Source organism: Asterias amurensis, chromosome 9 (assembly GCF_032118995.1).
Source record: "Asterias amurensis chromosome 9, ASM3211899v1".
Taxonomy (NCBI): Eukaryota; Metazoa; Echinodermata; class Asteroidea; order Forcipulatida; family Asteriidae; genus Asterias; species Asterias amurensis.
This window is the reverse complement of record NC_092656.1, coordinates 5,532,137-5,549,270: the sequence shown is the minus strand read 5'-3', so window position 1 is coordinate 5,549,270 and position 17,134 is coordinate 5,532,137. Positions and strand designations below refer to the sequence as shown.

The window sequence follows — 17,134 nt, the reverse complement described above, 5'->3', positions numbered from 1 at the left end:
AAGGTAAAAGTTAATAAGCAGCTGACAGTTCTTTTTATAACTGAGAAGTCTCTAAATTTCCATAAGTCTACTCCACAGTAGTAGAGAAGTCTCCCAAAATCCAAAAGAAATCTACGTTGCTGTAGTAGAATATTAAGCAAGACAAGTTCTCAGCAAGTTCCTCACATAATAAGCACCTTTGTTTAAAGGTTTCTTCAGGCTTGTGAGTTACAGTGATTAAGTTCACTCGTGAGTCAGGCATCCTTGGTTTCGTTGTCAGAAAGTTATAATAGTAGTAATTGTTTGTCAAAAGTGAGCTGCATAGATTGAGATAAATTATGAGGCACCCTTGGTTTCATCACGAGAAATATGTTTATAATGTTCATAACTGTTAGCATGTTTTGTTTTCTTTCTTGTAGATGATCTTCCCCTTTGTATGGGAATGTCCATACATCCCCCTGTGTCCACTAAGCCTATCCACCGTGATCAGTGCCCCGTTACCGGTCATCGTTGGAGTAGATTCACGCTATTTTGATATGTACGAACCAGCCACGGACGCAACCTGTCTGGATATCGACACCAACAGCATACTGCAGTAAGTTAAGAACCCATAGGGTTGTATAACAGAGCTACAAGAGACTTATGTGACACAAGTAAAAAAAAATATACCTCTTGCATATATGATTCCACAAGCCATAAACAGCTCCCTCGCTGTTTAGTTTTGGTTTCATTGTTCTGCAAAATTGCTTAGTATTGACCCAATTCACCTGACGTCGTCATCTGAATAATCTTGGATGCGCCATTTTGGTTGTCAATGTCAATGTGTGTTGTTCAGTGAAGTGCGCATTTTAGGTGACGCGGCGTTTGCACCTAAACCTTTTGACCACCAACATGGTGAGCGTGGAATCAGTCGGAGCGTGTGATGCACCTGCTTTTTAAAGTTTTTGTGGTGTTGAGGTCAAAATAATAATAATACCCTAATCTATCATTGGCTGAGAGTTGTGCACAGCAAATACATTCTTCCTTGTGACTGTGGTAACTGCATGGTAGATACCACCGGGGTCCAATGTCATAAAGCTGTTAACCAGAACAATAGTGGGGCAATAGTCACAACAGTGTAAACTTACTTACTGTTAAGCAATACTTTTCTGTGCTTAGCAAGTTTTTTTGTGCCTACAGGCTTTATGAAATTGGGCCCTGCAGGACCATCACATTCATCTCATTCTCATTTATTTTTTTGTTGAATCATTGAATCTTGCCCCTTGTCTCCTTATCAAGTTGTAAACTCAACATGGATTCATCAGTGTATGTATCAACTAACCTTGGCTTCTTCTCTGTTCAGGCCGCGTCAGAATTGGCGGCTATGGCTACGGCTGTTGCTAAGTGCTGTTGCTATGGACATCATATGCATCAAAATTCATTGGACCATCAAGCCATAGCCATAGCCGCTAAGTCGAACACAGCCTTAGTCTCTTGGGTGACATTGCATTTGAATGTGTTATTGTTTATTCTAAACTGGTTAATGGTCTCTAGAAGAGTGTTTCTCAAAAGGCTTTTTATTCATTTACAGTTTGAGTCATTCTGCATACAGACTTGTTTCTGTTTGATTGAATGACATGCATGTTCATGTAGGCAGATTATTTGCTGTTCCAGATAGATGTTTACAATGAGATGGCATTGGTTCGTTCTTGTTGATCTTTGGTTAATGATACACCCATCAGTTAGTCAAATCCCGCTCTAGTTCAACTAAGAGTTCAACCCAAAAACAATTTAGATTTCCCAGTCAGTTTCTCTTTTGGTTTTATTACTTGGTTTTTGATTCCAATTACACATTCATTTCAGCAAAGTCTTTGTAAATTGAATAGGCAAATGAATTTTTTAAAAATTACTTCTGCTGGACCCTTTTCTATTAAGATTTGTGATGTTACTAGATGGAAATTTACATCGGGATAAAGAAAACATTCATTTTGGTTTTACTCATAAGAACACCAATGTTTGTTAGCACTGTACTCAATACTTTCTCGAGCTCTGTGTTAAAAAATCACAGGCTTATTACTCTGGTGGGATTCGAATACACAACATTTGCAATTCTAGAGCAGTGTCTTACCAACTAGACCACGGAGATTGCCCGATAGCTAGAGGCAGGCAGTCAGACCCTATATTTAAGCAAGGGTACCGCAGTGATTTAAATGATGTTGACATGTGTCTTCTTCTTGTGGTTTATTGGTCATTTAGCTCAGGTGTTTTAGGGTGTTAGAAAATGGTTACTTTATGGTAGAGGGTTGCACTGGTGACATGGTCCATCTCTCATGACTTTCATTTCCTTGTTTAATGCTATTCATTGGGGATCATGGTGACTGCCATGTGGGTACTTTGGGTACATTTGGTGGTGTGTGGGTTTTTTTCCCGCTTTTTTTTTTAATTTGTCAAGTACTGAACAGGATTTTTTTTTATTTGATTTTTTTTATTTTTTCTTCTTATAGGTCCGATGAGAGAAAGCCAATTACGTGGAAAATCTTGCCAAAGGTAGGGAAAGCTTTATATTTTAAAGAAATTATCTACAAATAAACAAATTACGGGTAGTTAAGTTTACTTCAGCAGATATAAGTTCAGGCATAATATTCTTCCTACTTTAGTATGATTTCCTTTTCTTTTTCTTTTTGCCCTAGATAAACTTGTAATTTAATAACATGTACATAGGTCAGCTGTTGTGCGCCCTTGTACTCGAAAAAAATATTCGTACTATTTTCCAAGGACCACATATTATGTCTGTAAGTTAAGTTTGAAACTGATTAGAGTCCTTTTCAAAACCATGTCTTCGGCTTTGGATTTGGCTCAGGGTAGCTTGGCCCCGCGGTTGTTGTGACAATTGCGTGTGTTTTGCGTACTTGCTCAGGGCTTCAGACGCGAGGATGGAGCTTGAAGCCGAAGCCTAAACAGTGGTTTTGAAAAGGGCCAATGAGGTGTTTTGTTAACTACATGGGGTGTCCATAAATCTGTATAATTTGCATTTTGATTTACTATTTGTTTTATTTTTTTTCCTATGCTCAGAAACCAGCTAAGCGTCTTCACAGCAATCTAAACAAGCTGTACTTTGAGCTGTGTGAGTCTGGTATCGGAGATGGTGTATCTGATGACCAGGCTGTGGAGGTGGCACCTCTAGATGATGACTTCAGCCGCAAGAAGAAACAGGTAAGCAGGACCCCAAATTTCTTAAACTTGCTAAGCACAGACAAACTTGCTTAGCACTGGTATCCTGCTCATTTCTGGTTAGCAGAATATTGTTAAGCAACCTTCTCTGTTATAGCCGCTCTGTGAAATTGGGGCCCAGATTTCAGGATTTGTTCCTAAGGTCTCCATTTATCAGTATTTTTCAGTTTTGTATAATCAACAAAATCTAAAAGTGTGAATATACTCACCCTTCTGTGGTTGAAAATTTGGGATATAATTTCATAAAAATTAGATTTTTTTTGGATTTTTTTTTAATACAGTGGCAAATGGAGCACAGAATCCAGGAAGCATTCCTGACGTTCATGGCATCCATGCTGAAGGGCTACAGTCACAACCTCCTTCCCATCACTCAACAACCCAACCACAGAGTTACTGACGCCAGTGCACGCTTTGACTACCCAGGTAAGCCATCCGGAGTAAATTGGAAGTAAAGTCAGCAAACAGTGTGCTACAGTGATTAAGTTCACCTATGAGGCATCGTTGGTTACATTAACCGAAATATATAAGTAGGATTTGAAACTTTGCATGGTGGAAGTATAACTAAGAAAGGTTTGCAGTAACACCATGTGAATATCCCGTTTTTGGAGTAGTGTTGGTTCTAAGAAGAACCAGTGGTTAACCACTCATCGTTTCAATCAGTATGCTCCTGAAGATGATCCTGAAGATGATCGTGCTTAAGCAAGATTTTTGCTTAAGCAGCTCTAAGAAATTGGCCCCAGTTCTTTGCAGAACCACCACTACTCGAAAAAAGATAATCACATGGTGTTACTGCAAACCTCTCTTAGTCAGAAATATATACAAATAATAATAATGAATACTGTTTACACCCGTTTTTCACATAGATTCCACCTAACTGTTCTTACAAATATTGATTTGCAGGTTTCATGAAGACAAGAGAGAAAACATCTCATCCCTTCTTCAAGCAGTTTCTCAAGACGCAAATGTTTATCAAGTTCATCGAGGAACGGTCGTTTGTATCTGGAAACGATGAGAAATTTGCCTTCTTTGATGAATGTGTAGATAAGGTAGGTTTATAGAACAATGGCTTTCTTGACCTAATACCATACATGTGTGCAGCTTTAAATAATTTTAGACATGTGGAGAATAAAGAAGTAATAATAATAATTTTTGCTCTGACTATTTCCAGATTGAAGGAGATGGACGTGAGGAGGCCCAGTTGATTGATGTGGAGGATCAACAAGGAAGTGAACATACAGTGTTTGTCACTCCTCCAGACTCTAATGGCTTCGGGGGAGAAGAATACGGGTAGGCTTGCTATACTTCTATCGCATTTAACCCTCCTACTATTGGTGTGTTTCTCAAGTCCACCAATCTCATCAGTGGCATTTTGAGGTGCACACATGCTGATGCTGATGTAGAGAGTAGATTCATTGCCCAATGTGCTTCAATGAGAGTGGTTAAACTGGAGAAGCCAACAGCTCTCATCAAATGTTATGGAATTTGGTCTCATTAGGTTCGAATCCAACCTTGATTGGAACCACCCATGTGGATTGGGTTTAGTTCCTGTAGGGGATGGTCGTGTTTCCTTGTTCGGATATTTCCTCCGCATCTAAAGTTAAAATTTACAGAGATACCAACATACACGATTTGGGCGTAGCAAATACGATTTCGAGCCGTGGCTACGATAATACTCAATAAAACACGCTAAACAAGCCGCCCAATATAATTTTATTAAATCGTACGATACATGCAAACAACGAATGAACTATTAAGTGGAAATAAAAATTAAGAAAAATATCAAAATAATTGTAACAGAAAAGAAAAAAACACTTTTAATTTTAGAACGCAGTGTTGAATAATAGCGGCGAATTCACTCGAACAATATACGTGTCTCGACGTAATGATTGTTGCGTGCCCTCTGATCCCCCGCTGGCTGGCCGGACGAGTATTTTTACGCTAGTGCATTGCTGCAAGATCGTACCCATTGATCTCTATTACACCATGGGGAATAGTGCACACGTGCGTGGGGAATGAGGTTGTGTGTGAGCTAACGTGTCACAGTAACCTCATTCCTCATGTATCTACTATTATTGTGCCCACGCTGTCTGTACATGTACTTCATCGAAGCTTGGCACAAAAAGTAAGAAATAATGGCGACAAAAAAGGAGACCTTCTGAACAAAAATACCTTCAACTGAGTGGCCTGTGAGATCTAAGCTAGACAGTTTCCATGTTTTCTTACTAGTAATTGTAGCGCCGATGTCCAGACAATGCCCAAAATACGGACACGTATTTTTTGCCCAAAAACCGGACACGTTTTTTTTTCTTTTTTTTTTTTTCTCTCTCTCCCAATAGCTTGTTGTTGCATTTCTGACCATTAAAACAAAAACATTTAAGTAAGGCCACCCTTTGTTATGTTTTTTTTTTTTTAAACAAAGTCAGAAGATGAGGGATTTTTTTTTTTTTTCACTGGCCATTATAAACATTTGTAGCTGTTCTGGTGGTGCATACAGAGGTTATTGTTATTACACGACAATGCCTGAAAATGAGCTAATTAGCATTGTAGAGAGTAATAGAAAGATCGGTTTAGGGAGCCGTAGCCACGCTCGCCCTTAACTTTTGGGAGATGCTACTCTTTTTTAAAGTTCAATGTTGGCATCTCTGAACTTATCTTCATCGATTTCTAACTGAAAATATCTTTGGATTGCAGTTTGAAAGATCCAGTGGTTTCATTCCAACAAATAAGTAAATTTCATCAACAATTTTTTTTAAATTTTTATATCAGCTAGCATTCTAACAAATTTCAAACATTTATTTTATTAATTTTTTTATTTTATATTTTATAAATTAGCTACGATAAGTTCCCAGTCCTTCAGAAGAGGCTCTTCCATCCCTTCAACCACAACAGGCCCCAGATCCCCAACAAGACGCCAATGAGTAGTAGGAGTCTACGTGGCAGCGGGCAGCAGAGTAGCCCCTTCCCAAGGAGGACCAAGCATGAGATCAAACAGTCTCAGAAGATGGCCAAGCAGCAGGCCGCATCACCCGATCAATGGGCAAGGTGAGTGGTTGTCTTAGAAGACGCTCTCGGTGGTGACAAATAATCAGTATAAAACATAGCCTGAACATTGGGGCCATATTCACAGAGCTGCTTAAACAGACAATTTTGCTAATGAATTGTCTGCTTTGCAAAAATGAGCATAATACCAGTCAGAAATGGTGCATTTCACATGGTATTTTACCTGGTAACCTTATTCTGGTAAGCATGATTTTGTTATGCTTAGCTACTTTTTTGCTTAAGCAGCCCTGATATGATACTTGGAGGCTTGTGCATTATGCCAGAGATCTGCCGATGAGCCCACGTACATAATCACCTTTGACCTGGCATCATTTACACATAAGTATGGCATTCATGGTTCTGGAGATTCACAAGTAAAAGCGATGTACATTTGTATGGCGCTCATTTCTTGAATACTTGACAGACAGGCAAACGGGCTAATTTGCAGGAAGAGTTCTTTTCAAAAATATTTTTCATTTATGAATGGCTAAAATAGTTTTACATTGATTTTGCGTTATTCCTAGTTTCCTGCTGGGTCAGTGCTATGCTCTTTGGTTCCTTCATCTACCTTCCTATGTCAAAGCAACGCATTCCAAGACTAGAGCTCTGAGAACGGCCTTTGAGGTCTTGAAGAGAATGCAGGCTCAGGAGCTACAGCTGGCTGATGAGGTGAGTTGTACCCCACACCCCTTACCCCGCACCCTCACCCCTTCACACCCCCACACCCACATCCCCCACCCCCACATCCCTCATCCCTCACCCCCACATCCCTCATCCCTCACCCCTTGCCTCTCAATCTCAACCCAAAGAGGTTCCCCAGTATTGTGTCCGTCTTCTCAATGGTATTTTTTATAAAAAAATATCCAGCCACATTTGAAAATTTGAAACATTTTATCGTGTTGCCAGTATTGAGAGTCTTTCTCATTTGGCCTTTGAGAAAGACTCTGCTAGGATCGAAACATCAGGCCATTAACTATTTTGTGCAACTTAAGCTTCTGTAAGTGAGTTTGTCAAAGGGCAGAGCAAAATGTTACACAAAATGTATTGTTTGCTACTTGAAAATAATCTCTTCTACCAAAACATTCAATGTAATTAACTGCACAATACCAGCCTCTATGTAAGAATTTTATGCACTAAAATTTTGAATCAATAATGTTGTATGTGTCAATATGTAAACCCTGAGTTTGCAGGTCAGGATCTTGCTCTAGTCACTTTTTTCTTTTTTTTTCACCCCAAAGTTGAATACAATGTGGTTATTCAATCCTCAATGTTGTTGTGTATTTGTAGGTTTGCTATCGTATTCTGATGCAGCTATGTGGTCAGTACAGCCAGCCTGTATTGGCAGTCCAGGTCTATATGGAAATGAAGCGACGTGGAATCGAACCCAATGCTATCACCTATGGCTTCTACAACATGGTAAAGTGGTGTGACTAAAGCCTGGTTCATATGTCCTGCGATGCGAATGATGAGGTCACAAATTTCGCAACGAATAATTCGGAACAGTAGAGATGAGGGCAACTCCTGCGAAACATTGGCAGCGAAAACAGCCCTGTGACGGCTTCAGATTTGTTTCATACTCGCATTCGCAGGGCGTATGAACCAAGGCCTTACTGGAAGGTGTTCATTAAGACCATAGAAATAGAACCCAAAACTCTTTGAGTGAGTCAGTGGTGAACTACAAAAAAAACACTTAGCTGAAATCAGGCACTAGTAAAATTGTTATTTAACTTCAGAATTTAAAAGTGGCTCCTAATATAATTTTGCTTAGCGGATAAATTTGCTAAGTGTTATTCCATGCAAAATAGTTCTTTGATACTGGACCAATCCATAAACCCAACATGGCCACTCGATAGTTTCTAACCCATCGTTTAACTGGTGTTCATGCAGGCTGTACTTGAGAGCACATGGCCCGCCTCCGGGTTCAGCGGCTACCAGCAGTGGGTCAAACTACGCAACACCCTCCGAGCGGTCACCCTCCTCCGGCGCGGTCTGAACCACCGACGTAGCATCTACTCGGACACCAGCAGTGAGGTAGACGTAGGGAGTGGTACCAGTGGGGACAGTGGGTCCTCTGACCCCTTACCTGACGGCCGGGGTGATGACCTCATCCAGCTGATATCGCAGCCGACTAACTTGACTCGAGAGGAAAAGAGCAGCACTGGTAAGATCTCAAGTATTTGTAGATTATTTTATCCCCCAAAAATGTCTTCTTAAAATCAGTGACCTTTAGTCCTAGACATGCAATCTCTTACATGCTACTGAATAGATGCTAGATGGTGAAAAAACAGCAGCACTTCTGATATTTGTATTTAAAAAAAAAATCATTTTGCAAAGATTTTTGTTAAGCTGGTGCCCTTATCTTTATCAAGCATTTTCAATCCCTTATAAGCTGCAGAATATATGATACAGAATAGATGCTACAGAATCCTTTAAGGATATAACAAAATTCTTAGATATTAAAGAGTTAGTAGGTTTTGCAAAATGTCATCAGCACTCATAAGAATCAATCATATCTTTACTAAAAAATTTATCTTATTTGCTCAGCAAAATATTTTTTTAATTCATTGGTAAACATTCACAGTTTAACTATACATGTACATGATACTTAAAATTCATATCATACTTCAGTCTGTGGCTGCTGCGGCTCTAACTTCAACCATGGCTACGGCTTTGGGCATGAAATAAAGGCTACGGCTGTGGCAGGACCACCGCGCTTGTTGAAGCATCCTCTGCTCTTATAACACTTACAAACTTCCTAAGCAACTACCATAGCCTTGGTTGCAGCCGCAGCCACCAATTCAAACACCCCCTTAATTCTCATATCATATAAATGTTTTCCTTCCAGCCTAGGTTCGTTTTTAAATTAATTTGAAATATGATACAACCTGTTATTAACACCCATCGGTTGCTAACTCATTCAGGCCTCTGTTACTCTGAAGCTAATTTACCCTCGCATTTTTTTGTTGCCAAGTTAATCTTAGAAGATTTCCTGCTACCCTTATACACAAATTGATAAAAACAAAGCTTGCATATATATTACTGGCATCTTGCCCTACTACGCTTTACAGGCAATTCGGATATGGGGTATAGCTCCATGATCATGGATGAATCCGCACCCAACGAGGTCCTGGCCTCGCCTGAACTGTCCCCGATCCGCTATGGGACGGAGAAGAGCTCCAGCAGTGACAGTGAATCCAGGGATGAGATCAAGGAGGAGGAGGAAGAGGAAGGCGAGGTCGGAGGTCAAGCTGAGGAGTTCGCAAAGAGACAAGAAAGTGTTGATGTCGATCTGATGAAACATGGTCAGCCTCTTTTTGCATCCAATTTGCACCCAATTTAATCCCAAATTGGCAGAAGAAAACCTGAAGACAATGTAATCCAAAACTGGCAAAAGAAAACCTGAAGACAATCAGAGCATACTGATCGAAAAGTCGAGACTTTAAACCAACGGTTCTTTTCAGAACCAACAATACTCAAAAAGAGATATTCACATGGTGTTACCGCAAACCTCTCTTAGAAAAAAAATCCCAAAGCAGTTGTCTTCCAGAAACCTAAATTAGGGGGAAAAGGGCCCCTTAAAATAGTGTTTCTTGTCGGAGAAAAATCATTTACTTACGCACTTGATAAAAACACTTACTCCATGGCAAACTATTCTTTGGTGGTTCCCAGAAAAAAAGTGAAAACTGAATATAGAATTTGTATTCTACTGGTTCGTTTTAAAACCACCAAAACTGAACAATTAGATTAACTACATAGTCTTACTGCAAAGAGAAATATGTAGAAAGTATTCTTACAGAACTGTTGTATTTGAGGTGTTGAACTTTGAGCCATTTATTTGTCTTTGCTTTTATTTTGTATGGGTTATGCTTTTGCTTTGCTGCTTTCAAAGCAATTATGTTTGTTTTTTTGCTGTTTCGCCATGCTCAATAGTCTATGAGGTGTTGTTTTTGTTTATGTTTATGTTTACTTTGTGTAATTGACGGTGAATACAGTTTGTAAATAGTTGACGTCAATCTTCATTTCTTTATTTCTTTCATATTACCATCGCATTTCAAATATACATTTGACTAATCTTCCAATGGACATCTTCATTACAAAAAAACATGCACCCATAGCCATTACTGATATAATCCTCCCTCAACATTACTGATATAATCCTCCCTCAAGTTATGAAAGTTCATCAACACTTCCATACTTTCAGTTTAATTTTGGGTTATAAGTTTGGCAAAGTATGCTTTCTAAAAACTGTTCAGTTTCCATGAAAAGTTCACATCTGGAAAAAAGTTAACTTGTGGGTACAACTACATGTATGTATACAGCTCTTTTGGCTCTGAAAAGAACAGGGCCAAATTTCACAAAGCTTCTAAGCAGAAAATACTGCTTAGAAAATTGTTGCTAAGCACGAAATGAGTGGGTCACAAGTTGCAGCAATGTAAAAATTTGGCTGCTAACCAGTTTCTGTTCAGCAAGATTTGTCTGTATTTTGCAAGTGTTTATGCTTACAAGCTTTGTGATAAAAGGCCTTTTGTGTGGTGTCCTGAATATGGAATTGAGACTCACTTAAAGTGAGGTATATCTGCATCAAATGTCTTACTAGCCTGTTCTATTTTTTATATTTTTTTTATTACAGATGCAACAGATTCAGTGGGTGCTAGCAGTGCTGCATCAACCCCGGTTTCCCAGCCTGTGGCAATCTCCGTTGACGTGGGTAAAGTGCTGAGTGAACCCACGGAGCAGTCTGAGAGCAAGCTGGCCAATGATTCTGGTACCTGCATAGTCAGACACGGCCGGAGTAGCTTAGGGAGCACTGGGAGCATGGGTACATTACAAGGCAGCACGGGTTAGTCTGTGTGTTCATGTCGGCTATCATTTCACAAAAACCACTTCATTTATGAATGTTTACTTTAAACGGAACAGTCTGTGCGAGGCTTGCGCATATTTGAATATTCGGACTCGTTAAAGTACGCATGGTTTGTGCTCTTCATGTGTTAAACAGATTTACATGGGACCGTAGTGGCCCTCAAAAAATGTTTGAAAAGCGTGAGACTTGCTTGGTCTATTGACCCCTTGCACAACATGGAACGCACCTCCACAAAATGCACGTCCACTATTTTGGGAGTCTATTTCTTTGTGTACATTTTGACTACCAAATAGTGAACAGGATAAGTGGGTGTAAGTGGGCTCAGCGTTGTGCTCTTAGTGGTTGGTAGCAAATTGTCACCTTGTGCATGTAAAATAGGCATGAATAATTAAAAACTGCATGAATCACCAACCTATCTGGGCCCAATGTCATAGATCTGCTTCCCGCAGAATTTGTGCTCTATGGGGAACGCTTAGTTCTGCAGTAGCCAGAGCCCATGAAATTGGACCAAGTAGAATCAGTACACTTCTGGAGAATAGCTGCCTTTATTTGAATACAGTGTCAGAGTTGTTTGTTATTTCTTTAGGTAATTCTTTAAAGATCAAAGTCATTTCTTTATGCTCTGCTGATTTTGTGTATATTTTAATCCAACTTTGTAATGTGTAATTATCAGGGAGCTCAACTGGTATGGTACTCAACAACCAAATATCCTTGGAGAATTCCGTTGAAGAAAGTGTATTCGAAGGAGTTGACACCAAGGAACCGAACACTGAAACCAGCGAAAGACGGCGCCATCGTAGTGCCGACCATTCTTTCACCTTTCCAATGCAGGGCTCACTGCACAAGCGCAACAAAAGCGGTGATGCCAGCTCTCCGTTTGGACTTAGCCTCTCTAGCCATGGGAGCATCGACAGAGATTCCAGTGTCTCAATGGAGTTGTTTGGAAGTGACGCCAAAATCCTGGAGGGCATCACGGACGACGAGTCGGCAATTGCCACCTCTCCTCTCGGAGGAAGAACTAATAGTATTCACTGTCGCCCCTCGCCGAACCTCGCCGAGGTCATAAAAGCACCACGATCGTACTCCGTTGGGAGTCGGCCAGAATTTTTAAGTCACAGGACTCCAAACGGAAGCATCTCAAACAATGAAAATAATCTTTCCGAGCAAACTAATAGTGACAGGACAGTTCTGACTACTTCAGCACAGGATTGCAAGAAGGATCTCTTGATATCGTTCGAGGAGGAAAACACGGTTGAAGTAAACAATGAAGTCAAGACGGACAAAGATAGGGCAGGAACGGAGAACCAAGGCATTCCAGATCTTCTTGGTTTAGGACTAGAACCCCTGACTAACGGGGAATGTACTGTAGGCAAGAAAGAGAAGGACCTAGTGGATTTAAGAACTGATTGGAATGACACGATCGAGGAGGAGAACAGTGAGGAAGTTGCAGCCGAGGACGAAGCAACCGAGAAAGACGATGTCCCTCTTGAAGAAGCCCCGTCATCTCCCATCTACTCGGGAGGCTCTGCTGACAATCTGGACTCCAATAGCTCTCGATCGGGCTCCAGAGACAGTCTGGATTCCAATAGGGACAGGACCACTCCCCGTAAGGGAAGTCTCTTCTCCGGAATCAGTGGATTCACTCCTCGGATCAACCGTCAATCCCTGACCAAGACCCTCAGCAACGCCTCCAACCAAATGGAGACGTTCAGCACAGCGTTCAGGGCCAAGACAATAGGGTTTGCCTCGAAGATCGGGGAGTACACCCGGTCGTTTTCGTCCCCAGCGGCCCCCAAGCCTATCCCGATGAGGGCATCCACTGCTGGGAGTCTGAACAACTTGGAAGGTGTGTCGCAGAAAGAGGATACAGGTGAGATGGCTCATTCATGGAACGATTCGTTCATGGATAATATCTCACTGGGTAATATGGGAATTCATCTGCATGGCTCGTCATTAGAAGGTGAGACTCGTCATTTATCTTTTGTAGTTTTATTCCTTTGGTACCTTTAATAGAGGTTTATTATAAATGATTTGGGGTTAAACAGACAAATTTACTTTATTTTTCTTTGTTCACCCTTTGTGAAGATCTAACGATTTTTTAAGTTTCATCATTTATAATTGATTCGTGTTCACAGGAAGTTGCCAGTCACTAAACCAACCAGGTCAAGACCAGGAGGACTGCGCAACACGTCGACACGCCATCGAGGTTCACATCACTAGCTGTTATCAATGCTTCAAATGCCAAGCCATGCTGTATGATGAGGCCGTTATGGCTGGATGGTCGGCTGACGAGTCCAATCTTAAGACAAGGTATTGTCAGGGATTCAATTTCTCCATTTTTAACCGGAAATCAAGGTTTTTTTTAACCCCCTTTGAATTTTTTATATATATATATATATATATATATATATATATGTATTCTTAAAAGAAACACATACAAATAAAAAAATTATTTAGTTACATTTTTTAATTGAGATTAAATTCTTAAAAAATTGCAAACGCCCCAGTTTGCAGAGTAGGGCTTTTAAATAAAAACTCATTGTGGACAAATTGTCACATTCAGTTGTCAAGGTAGAGAATTTGTTAGACATGAGAATAAATGAGACTTAGGCCGTGTCCCAATTAGTGGCTATAGCTAAGGAATAGGACCTCATGCGCTGAGGAATAGGACCTCATTAGCAACACCCTTAGTAACAGCCGTAGCCGTAGCTGTAGACGCTAATTTGGATACGTCCTTACAACCAATACTAACCGAGTGTGGTACCCTGCCCCCTGTTTCCCACAGTTGCTGTTTCTGCCACGCTCAGTTAGTGCCCTTTCTCAACATCGCCATGCGAGACTTCCGTAACGAGGCCACCATGCCGGTCTGCACCATCACCCCGAGCCCATCGTCGGAGAGCATGCAGAGCCTCCACTCCGCATCGCTAATGAAGAGAAAGGATAGTAACCAGACCGAGGAGGAGCTGAGTGCATCAAAGAAGAAATCAGAGTCCATCCCGAGTGTGGATAATCTGTCACTAGAAGAGGAGCAAGAGGAAGGTACGCTGTCTAATTATAGTCTACTCCTAGGAATGTTTGAACATGAATTCAGACTTTCTGCTTCTTCTCACTCGTACACTCTTGATTTGCTTAGTTTTAGAACATAGGACCTAGGGCCATTCGTTTCAATTAGATTTCACATTATTATCCCCGATTGGAAATTCATTTCAGCCTTTCTACCATTCCACAGCTTGATACCACGTACTGCATTTCTTATGAACTCCCTGCTTGGTACATGTTTCCCTCCATCCTGCAATCTAGACTGTTTTAAGAGGAATATCAATTACTACCTTCAGATTTAATTTATTTTCATTTTTCTTTTAACCTTGCTTGAGGAAGAACTTGCATAAAATGAAAAAAGTAATAAAATACTTGTAATATAAATATTGATTTCAAAATTGTCTCTCTTTTGTAGATGTAGATGAAAAAGATGGCAACCTTCCTTCCCGTGAGCAACCAGCCAAGAAGGCCCCTACACCTAAGCAGCCAGTCAAGGCTAGTCTATCAGCCGGAGAAGCAACGCTTAGAGGTGAACTAAGGTCACCTAGGCTATCACCAATGTCCACTAGAAGGCGGTCGTCTAGTGAGTGTATGACCTCAACTGACCTCTCCCTCAAAGGTCAAATCAATGGGTAAGTACATACACATTGTGACTACCATTTATAGCCATGCAACTCTACGCGTTTTATTAAATAAAACCCACCATTACAGAAAAACGGTAATGCTGCTCAGATTCTTTCGCTACTTTTCACCCTCTGTAAATCCCATCCAGACCGGAGCCTGACATGTGGATTGTGGTCCCTTCCTGAATAAATTAATAAAACAGAATAAAAACTTATCGATGAAAAAGATAACAGCAAAATAACTAAACAAGACAAATTTATTTCTTCTGTACCAGAGGACGCGCCATGACCCTACCCCGCTGCAGACCCATCGAGGAATTCAAGGACTTCCACAGCAGCAACCCCGGCAGCATACCCTCCAGCGTCCGCAGCTCCAGGGAGTTCTTACCGCCACCCAGTAAGGACTGCAAGGTTGGACCGATCTCCGTGCCATACCTCAGCCCTCTGGTGCTTCGTAAGGAGGTGGAGAATGTGATTGAGAATGAAGGGGAGGCTTGTCTACGAGCACCGAGCTTCGTAGTGCAACATCCTATTATCTTTTGGAACTTGGTGAGTTGCTTTAAGAATGAAAGATAAAGGCTTTGGGAATCAAGTGTCGAGAGTTTGGCAAGAGCAATTACTGAAACTATTGTGTACTGCAGGCCTTGCGCTCTTAAGCTGTTGTAAAATAGCCCAATGGGCTCAGAAGGTTTTAGTAGTAACCCAGATTTTAAATCTGTATTGTCACAAATGTGTAAAAGGGGAATCCTGCCTTGACCAGGATCCCCCACACTCTGGTAACTAGCAAATAGAAGATGTGTCAGATAAAGCTCGACTGCTACACGGGCTAGGCTATGACACTCTTGTCCGATAAATTTATTTGTTAATAATGAACTGTCAACTTGCAGTCGATGACCAGAAGAACAAACTGCGTGCATTTTATTTTTGATTTGTTGTTTTTCTTTGTGTTACTTAGGTGTGGTACTTCCAGAGACTTAACTTCCCTAACTACCTGCAAGGGGTGCTACTGGCAGCTTACAGTGAGAACAGAGATAATGGCGTAAGTACCTCCCAATGACATGAGGCATTTTACAAACCTAGGCTTGGGCTCCAGGTTGTGCTCTGTAATCATCGTTTTTAACTAGATTTTTGCATGGTGGTTGAAACATCAATCAGAGCCTGAAGCCAGATTCGTGGTTTGGAGAATGCCCCTGAAAAAGTTGTATTAAATCAGTTGGTCAAATGTCTAAGATTCGTTTACAATTGTGCATAGCCACAATCATGGGTTAACGTTTTGTTGAAAAAATACCAAATGAACAACAGATACATTATGAGGAACTCTTTGCAGATCTTGTGTTCCACAAACTCAAGCTCTTTTTATTCAATCATTGATACAGCGATTGTAAATTGATAGTTAAGTTATATTAAGATAGTTGCTATGTGTACATGAGTTGTTTTCAAAACTGTTGTTTTAAAAATTGACATGACAAAAAGGGCAGTTCAGGACTCATCTCTTCAAAAGAGCATTTGAAATCCTCTTTGCGAATCAGCGCCCGTTAATGGATTTTTATTTCTTCAGATACTGTGCGCTTTACAAGTCTTATTTATGCAAAATATTTACTTAGCATATGAATGCCATGCTTAGCAGAAATTGTTACCAGTCATGTTACCAGTTCATACTGTTGTACAGAAATTCAATAAGCAATTTTGTTTTCTTCTGCTACACAACTTCATGGGATTGGGATGAGATTTTTACAATGATCGAGAGAAAGCTATTAAGTCGACTTTATTTTCCCTTCAAACCAGGAGAGTGTCCAGTGGTTATCAACCGATTCCCGCTACGTAAAGATCAGCGTGCTATGGGACAATGTCAAACTGTACGATGAGAACGTGCTTCCAATGTATATACTATGGGGCGCCCAGGGAAATGCATCCCTCGCTCCGTTAGTCAAAGATCAACAGATTTTCTCCAAACCGTAAGTTTTATTTATTGGTGTCTGATTGTATTCTGATTAGTGTTGTTGTGCTTAGCAACACTTTATCCTTAAGCAGCTCTATGAAATTGGGCCCGGTGTGGCGGTTTCAACTTTCCGCTGTGTTCAGTTTTCCGAATGACCAAATACGGTAGCATTACGTCATGCGATGCCTGCGCACAGCAAGCGAAAGTAGTCCATTGTTAGTGCCGTATTGAGTCATCCGTTACCCTCTGGTAGCTGTCATGGCGGCGTCCACGAGTCGAGTACAACTAGCGGCAAACGCGTGGATCGTATGGGTTGTTTTTTATGTAAGCAGAGTGTGACCTGCCTAAAGTTGTACCCATGAATACATGTAAAGATGGGGCAAGAGATTATGTGACTACACAGAAAATAATCGTAATAATAAACAATTTGGGGTCACTGCTGAG

General features: G+C 40.7%; 1 protein-coding gene across 3 annotated transcripts in view; it reads left to right on the top strand.

Moving 5' to 3' along the window:
- LOC139941367 (C-myc promoter-binding protein-like) overlaps nucleotides 1-17,134 on the top strand; it is a 66,978-nt gene that overhangs the window by 44,401 nt on the left and 5,443 nt on the right. Inside the window, exons 10-28 of one of the 3 annotated variants that reach the window (XM_071937826.1) lie at nucleotides 399-574; nucleotides 2,463-2,505; nucleotides 3,031-3,171; nucleotides 3,471-3,612; nucleotides 4,090-4,235; nucleotides 4,358-4,476; nucleotides 6,022-6,231; nucleotides 6,753-6,897; nucleotides 7,516-7,644; nucleotides 8,116-8,389; nucleotides 9,297-9,530; nucleotides 10,859-11,068; nucleotides 11,763-12,959; nucleotides 13,225-13,399; nucleotides 13,875-14,128; nucleotides 14,544-14,760; nucleotides 15,027-15,300; nucleotides 15,707-15,790; nucleotides 16,537-16,706. In XM_071937826.1, coding sequence (XP_071793927.1) covers nucleotides 399-574; nucleotides 2,463-2,505; nucleotides 3,031-3,171; nucleotides 3,471-3,612; nucleotides 4,090-4,235; nucleotides 4,358-4,476; nucleotides 6,022-6,231; nucleotides 6,753-6,897; nucleotides 7,516-7,644; nucleotides 8,116-8,389; nucleotides 9,297-9,530; nucleotides 10,859-11,068; nucleotides 11,763-12,959; nucleotides 13,225-13,399; nucleotides 13,875-14,128; nucleotides 14,544-14,760; nucleotides 15,027-15,300; nucleotides 15,707-15,790; nucleotides 16,537-16,706 — 4,340 coding nt within the window. Of the gene's footprint in view, nucleotides 1-398; nucleotides 575-2,462; nucleotides 2,506-3,030; nucleotides 3,172-3,470; nucleotides 3,613-4,089; nucleotides 4,236-4,357; nucleotides 4,477-6,021; nucleotides 6,232-6,752; nucleotides 6,898-7,515; nucleotides 7,645-8,115; nucleotides 8,390-9,296; nucleotides 9,531-10,858; nucleotides 11,069-11,762; nucleotides 13,050-13,224; nucleotides 13,400-13,874; nucleotides 14,129-14,543; nucleotides 14,761-15,026; nucleotides 15,301-15,706; nucleotides 15,791-16,536; nucleotides 16,707-17,134 lie in introns of all 3 variants that reach the window. The other 2 variants (XM_071937825.1, XM_071937827.1) reach the window with 2 other exon arrangements.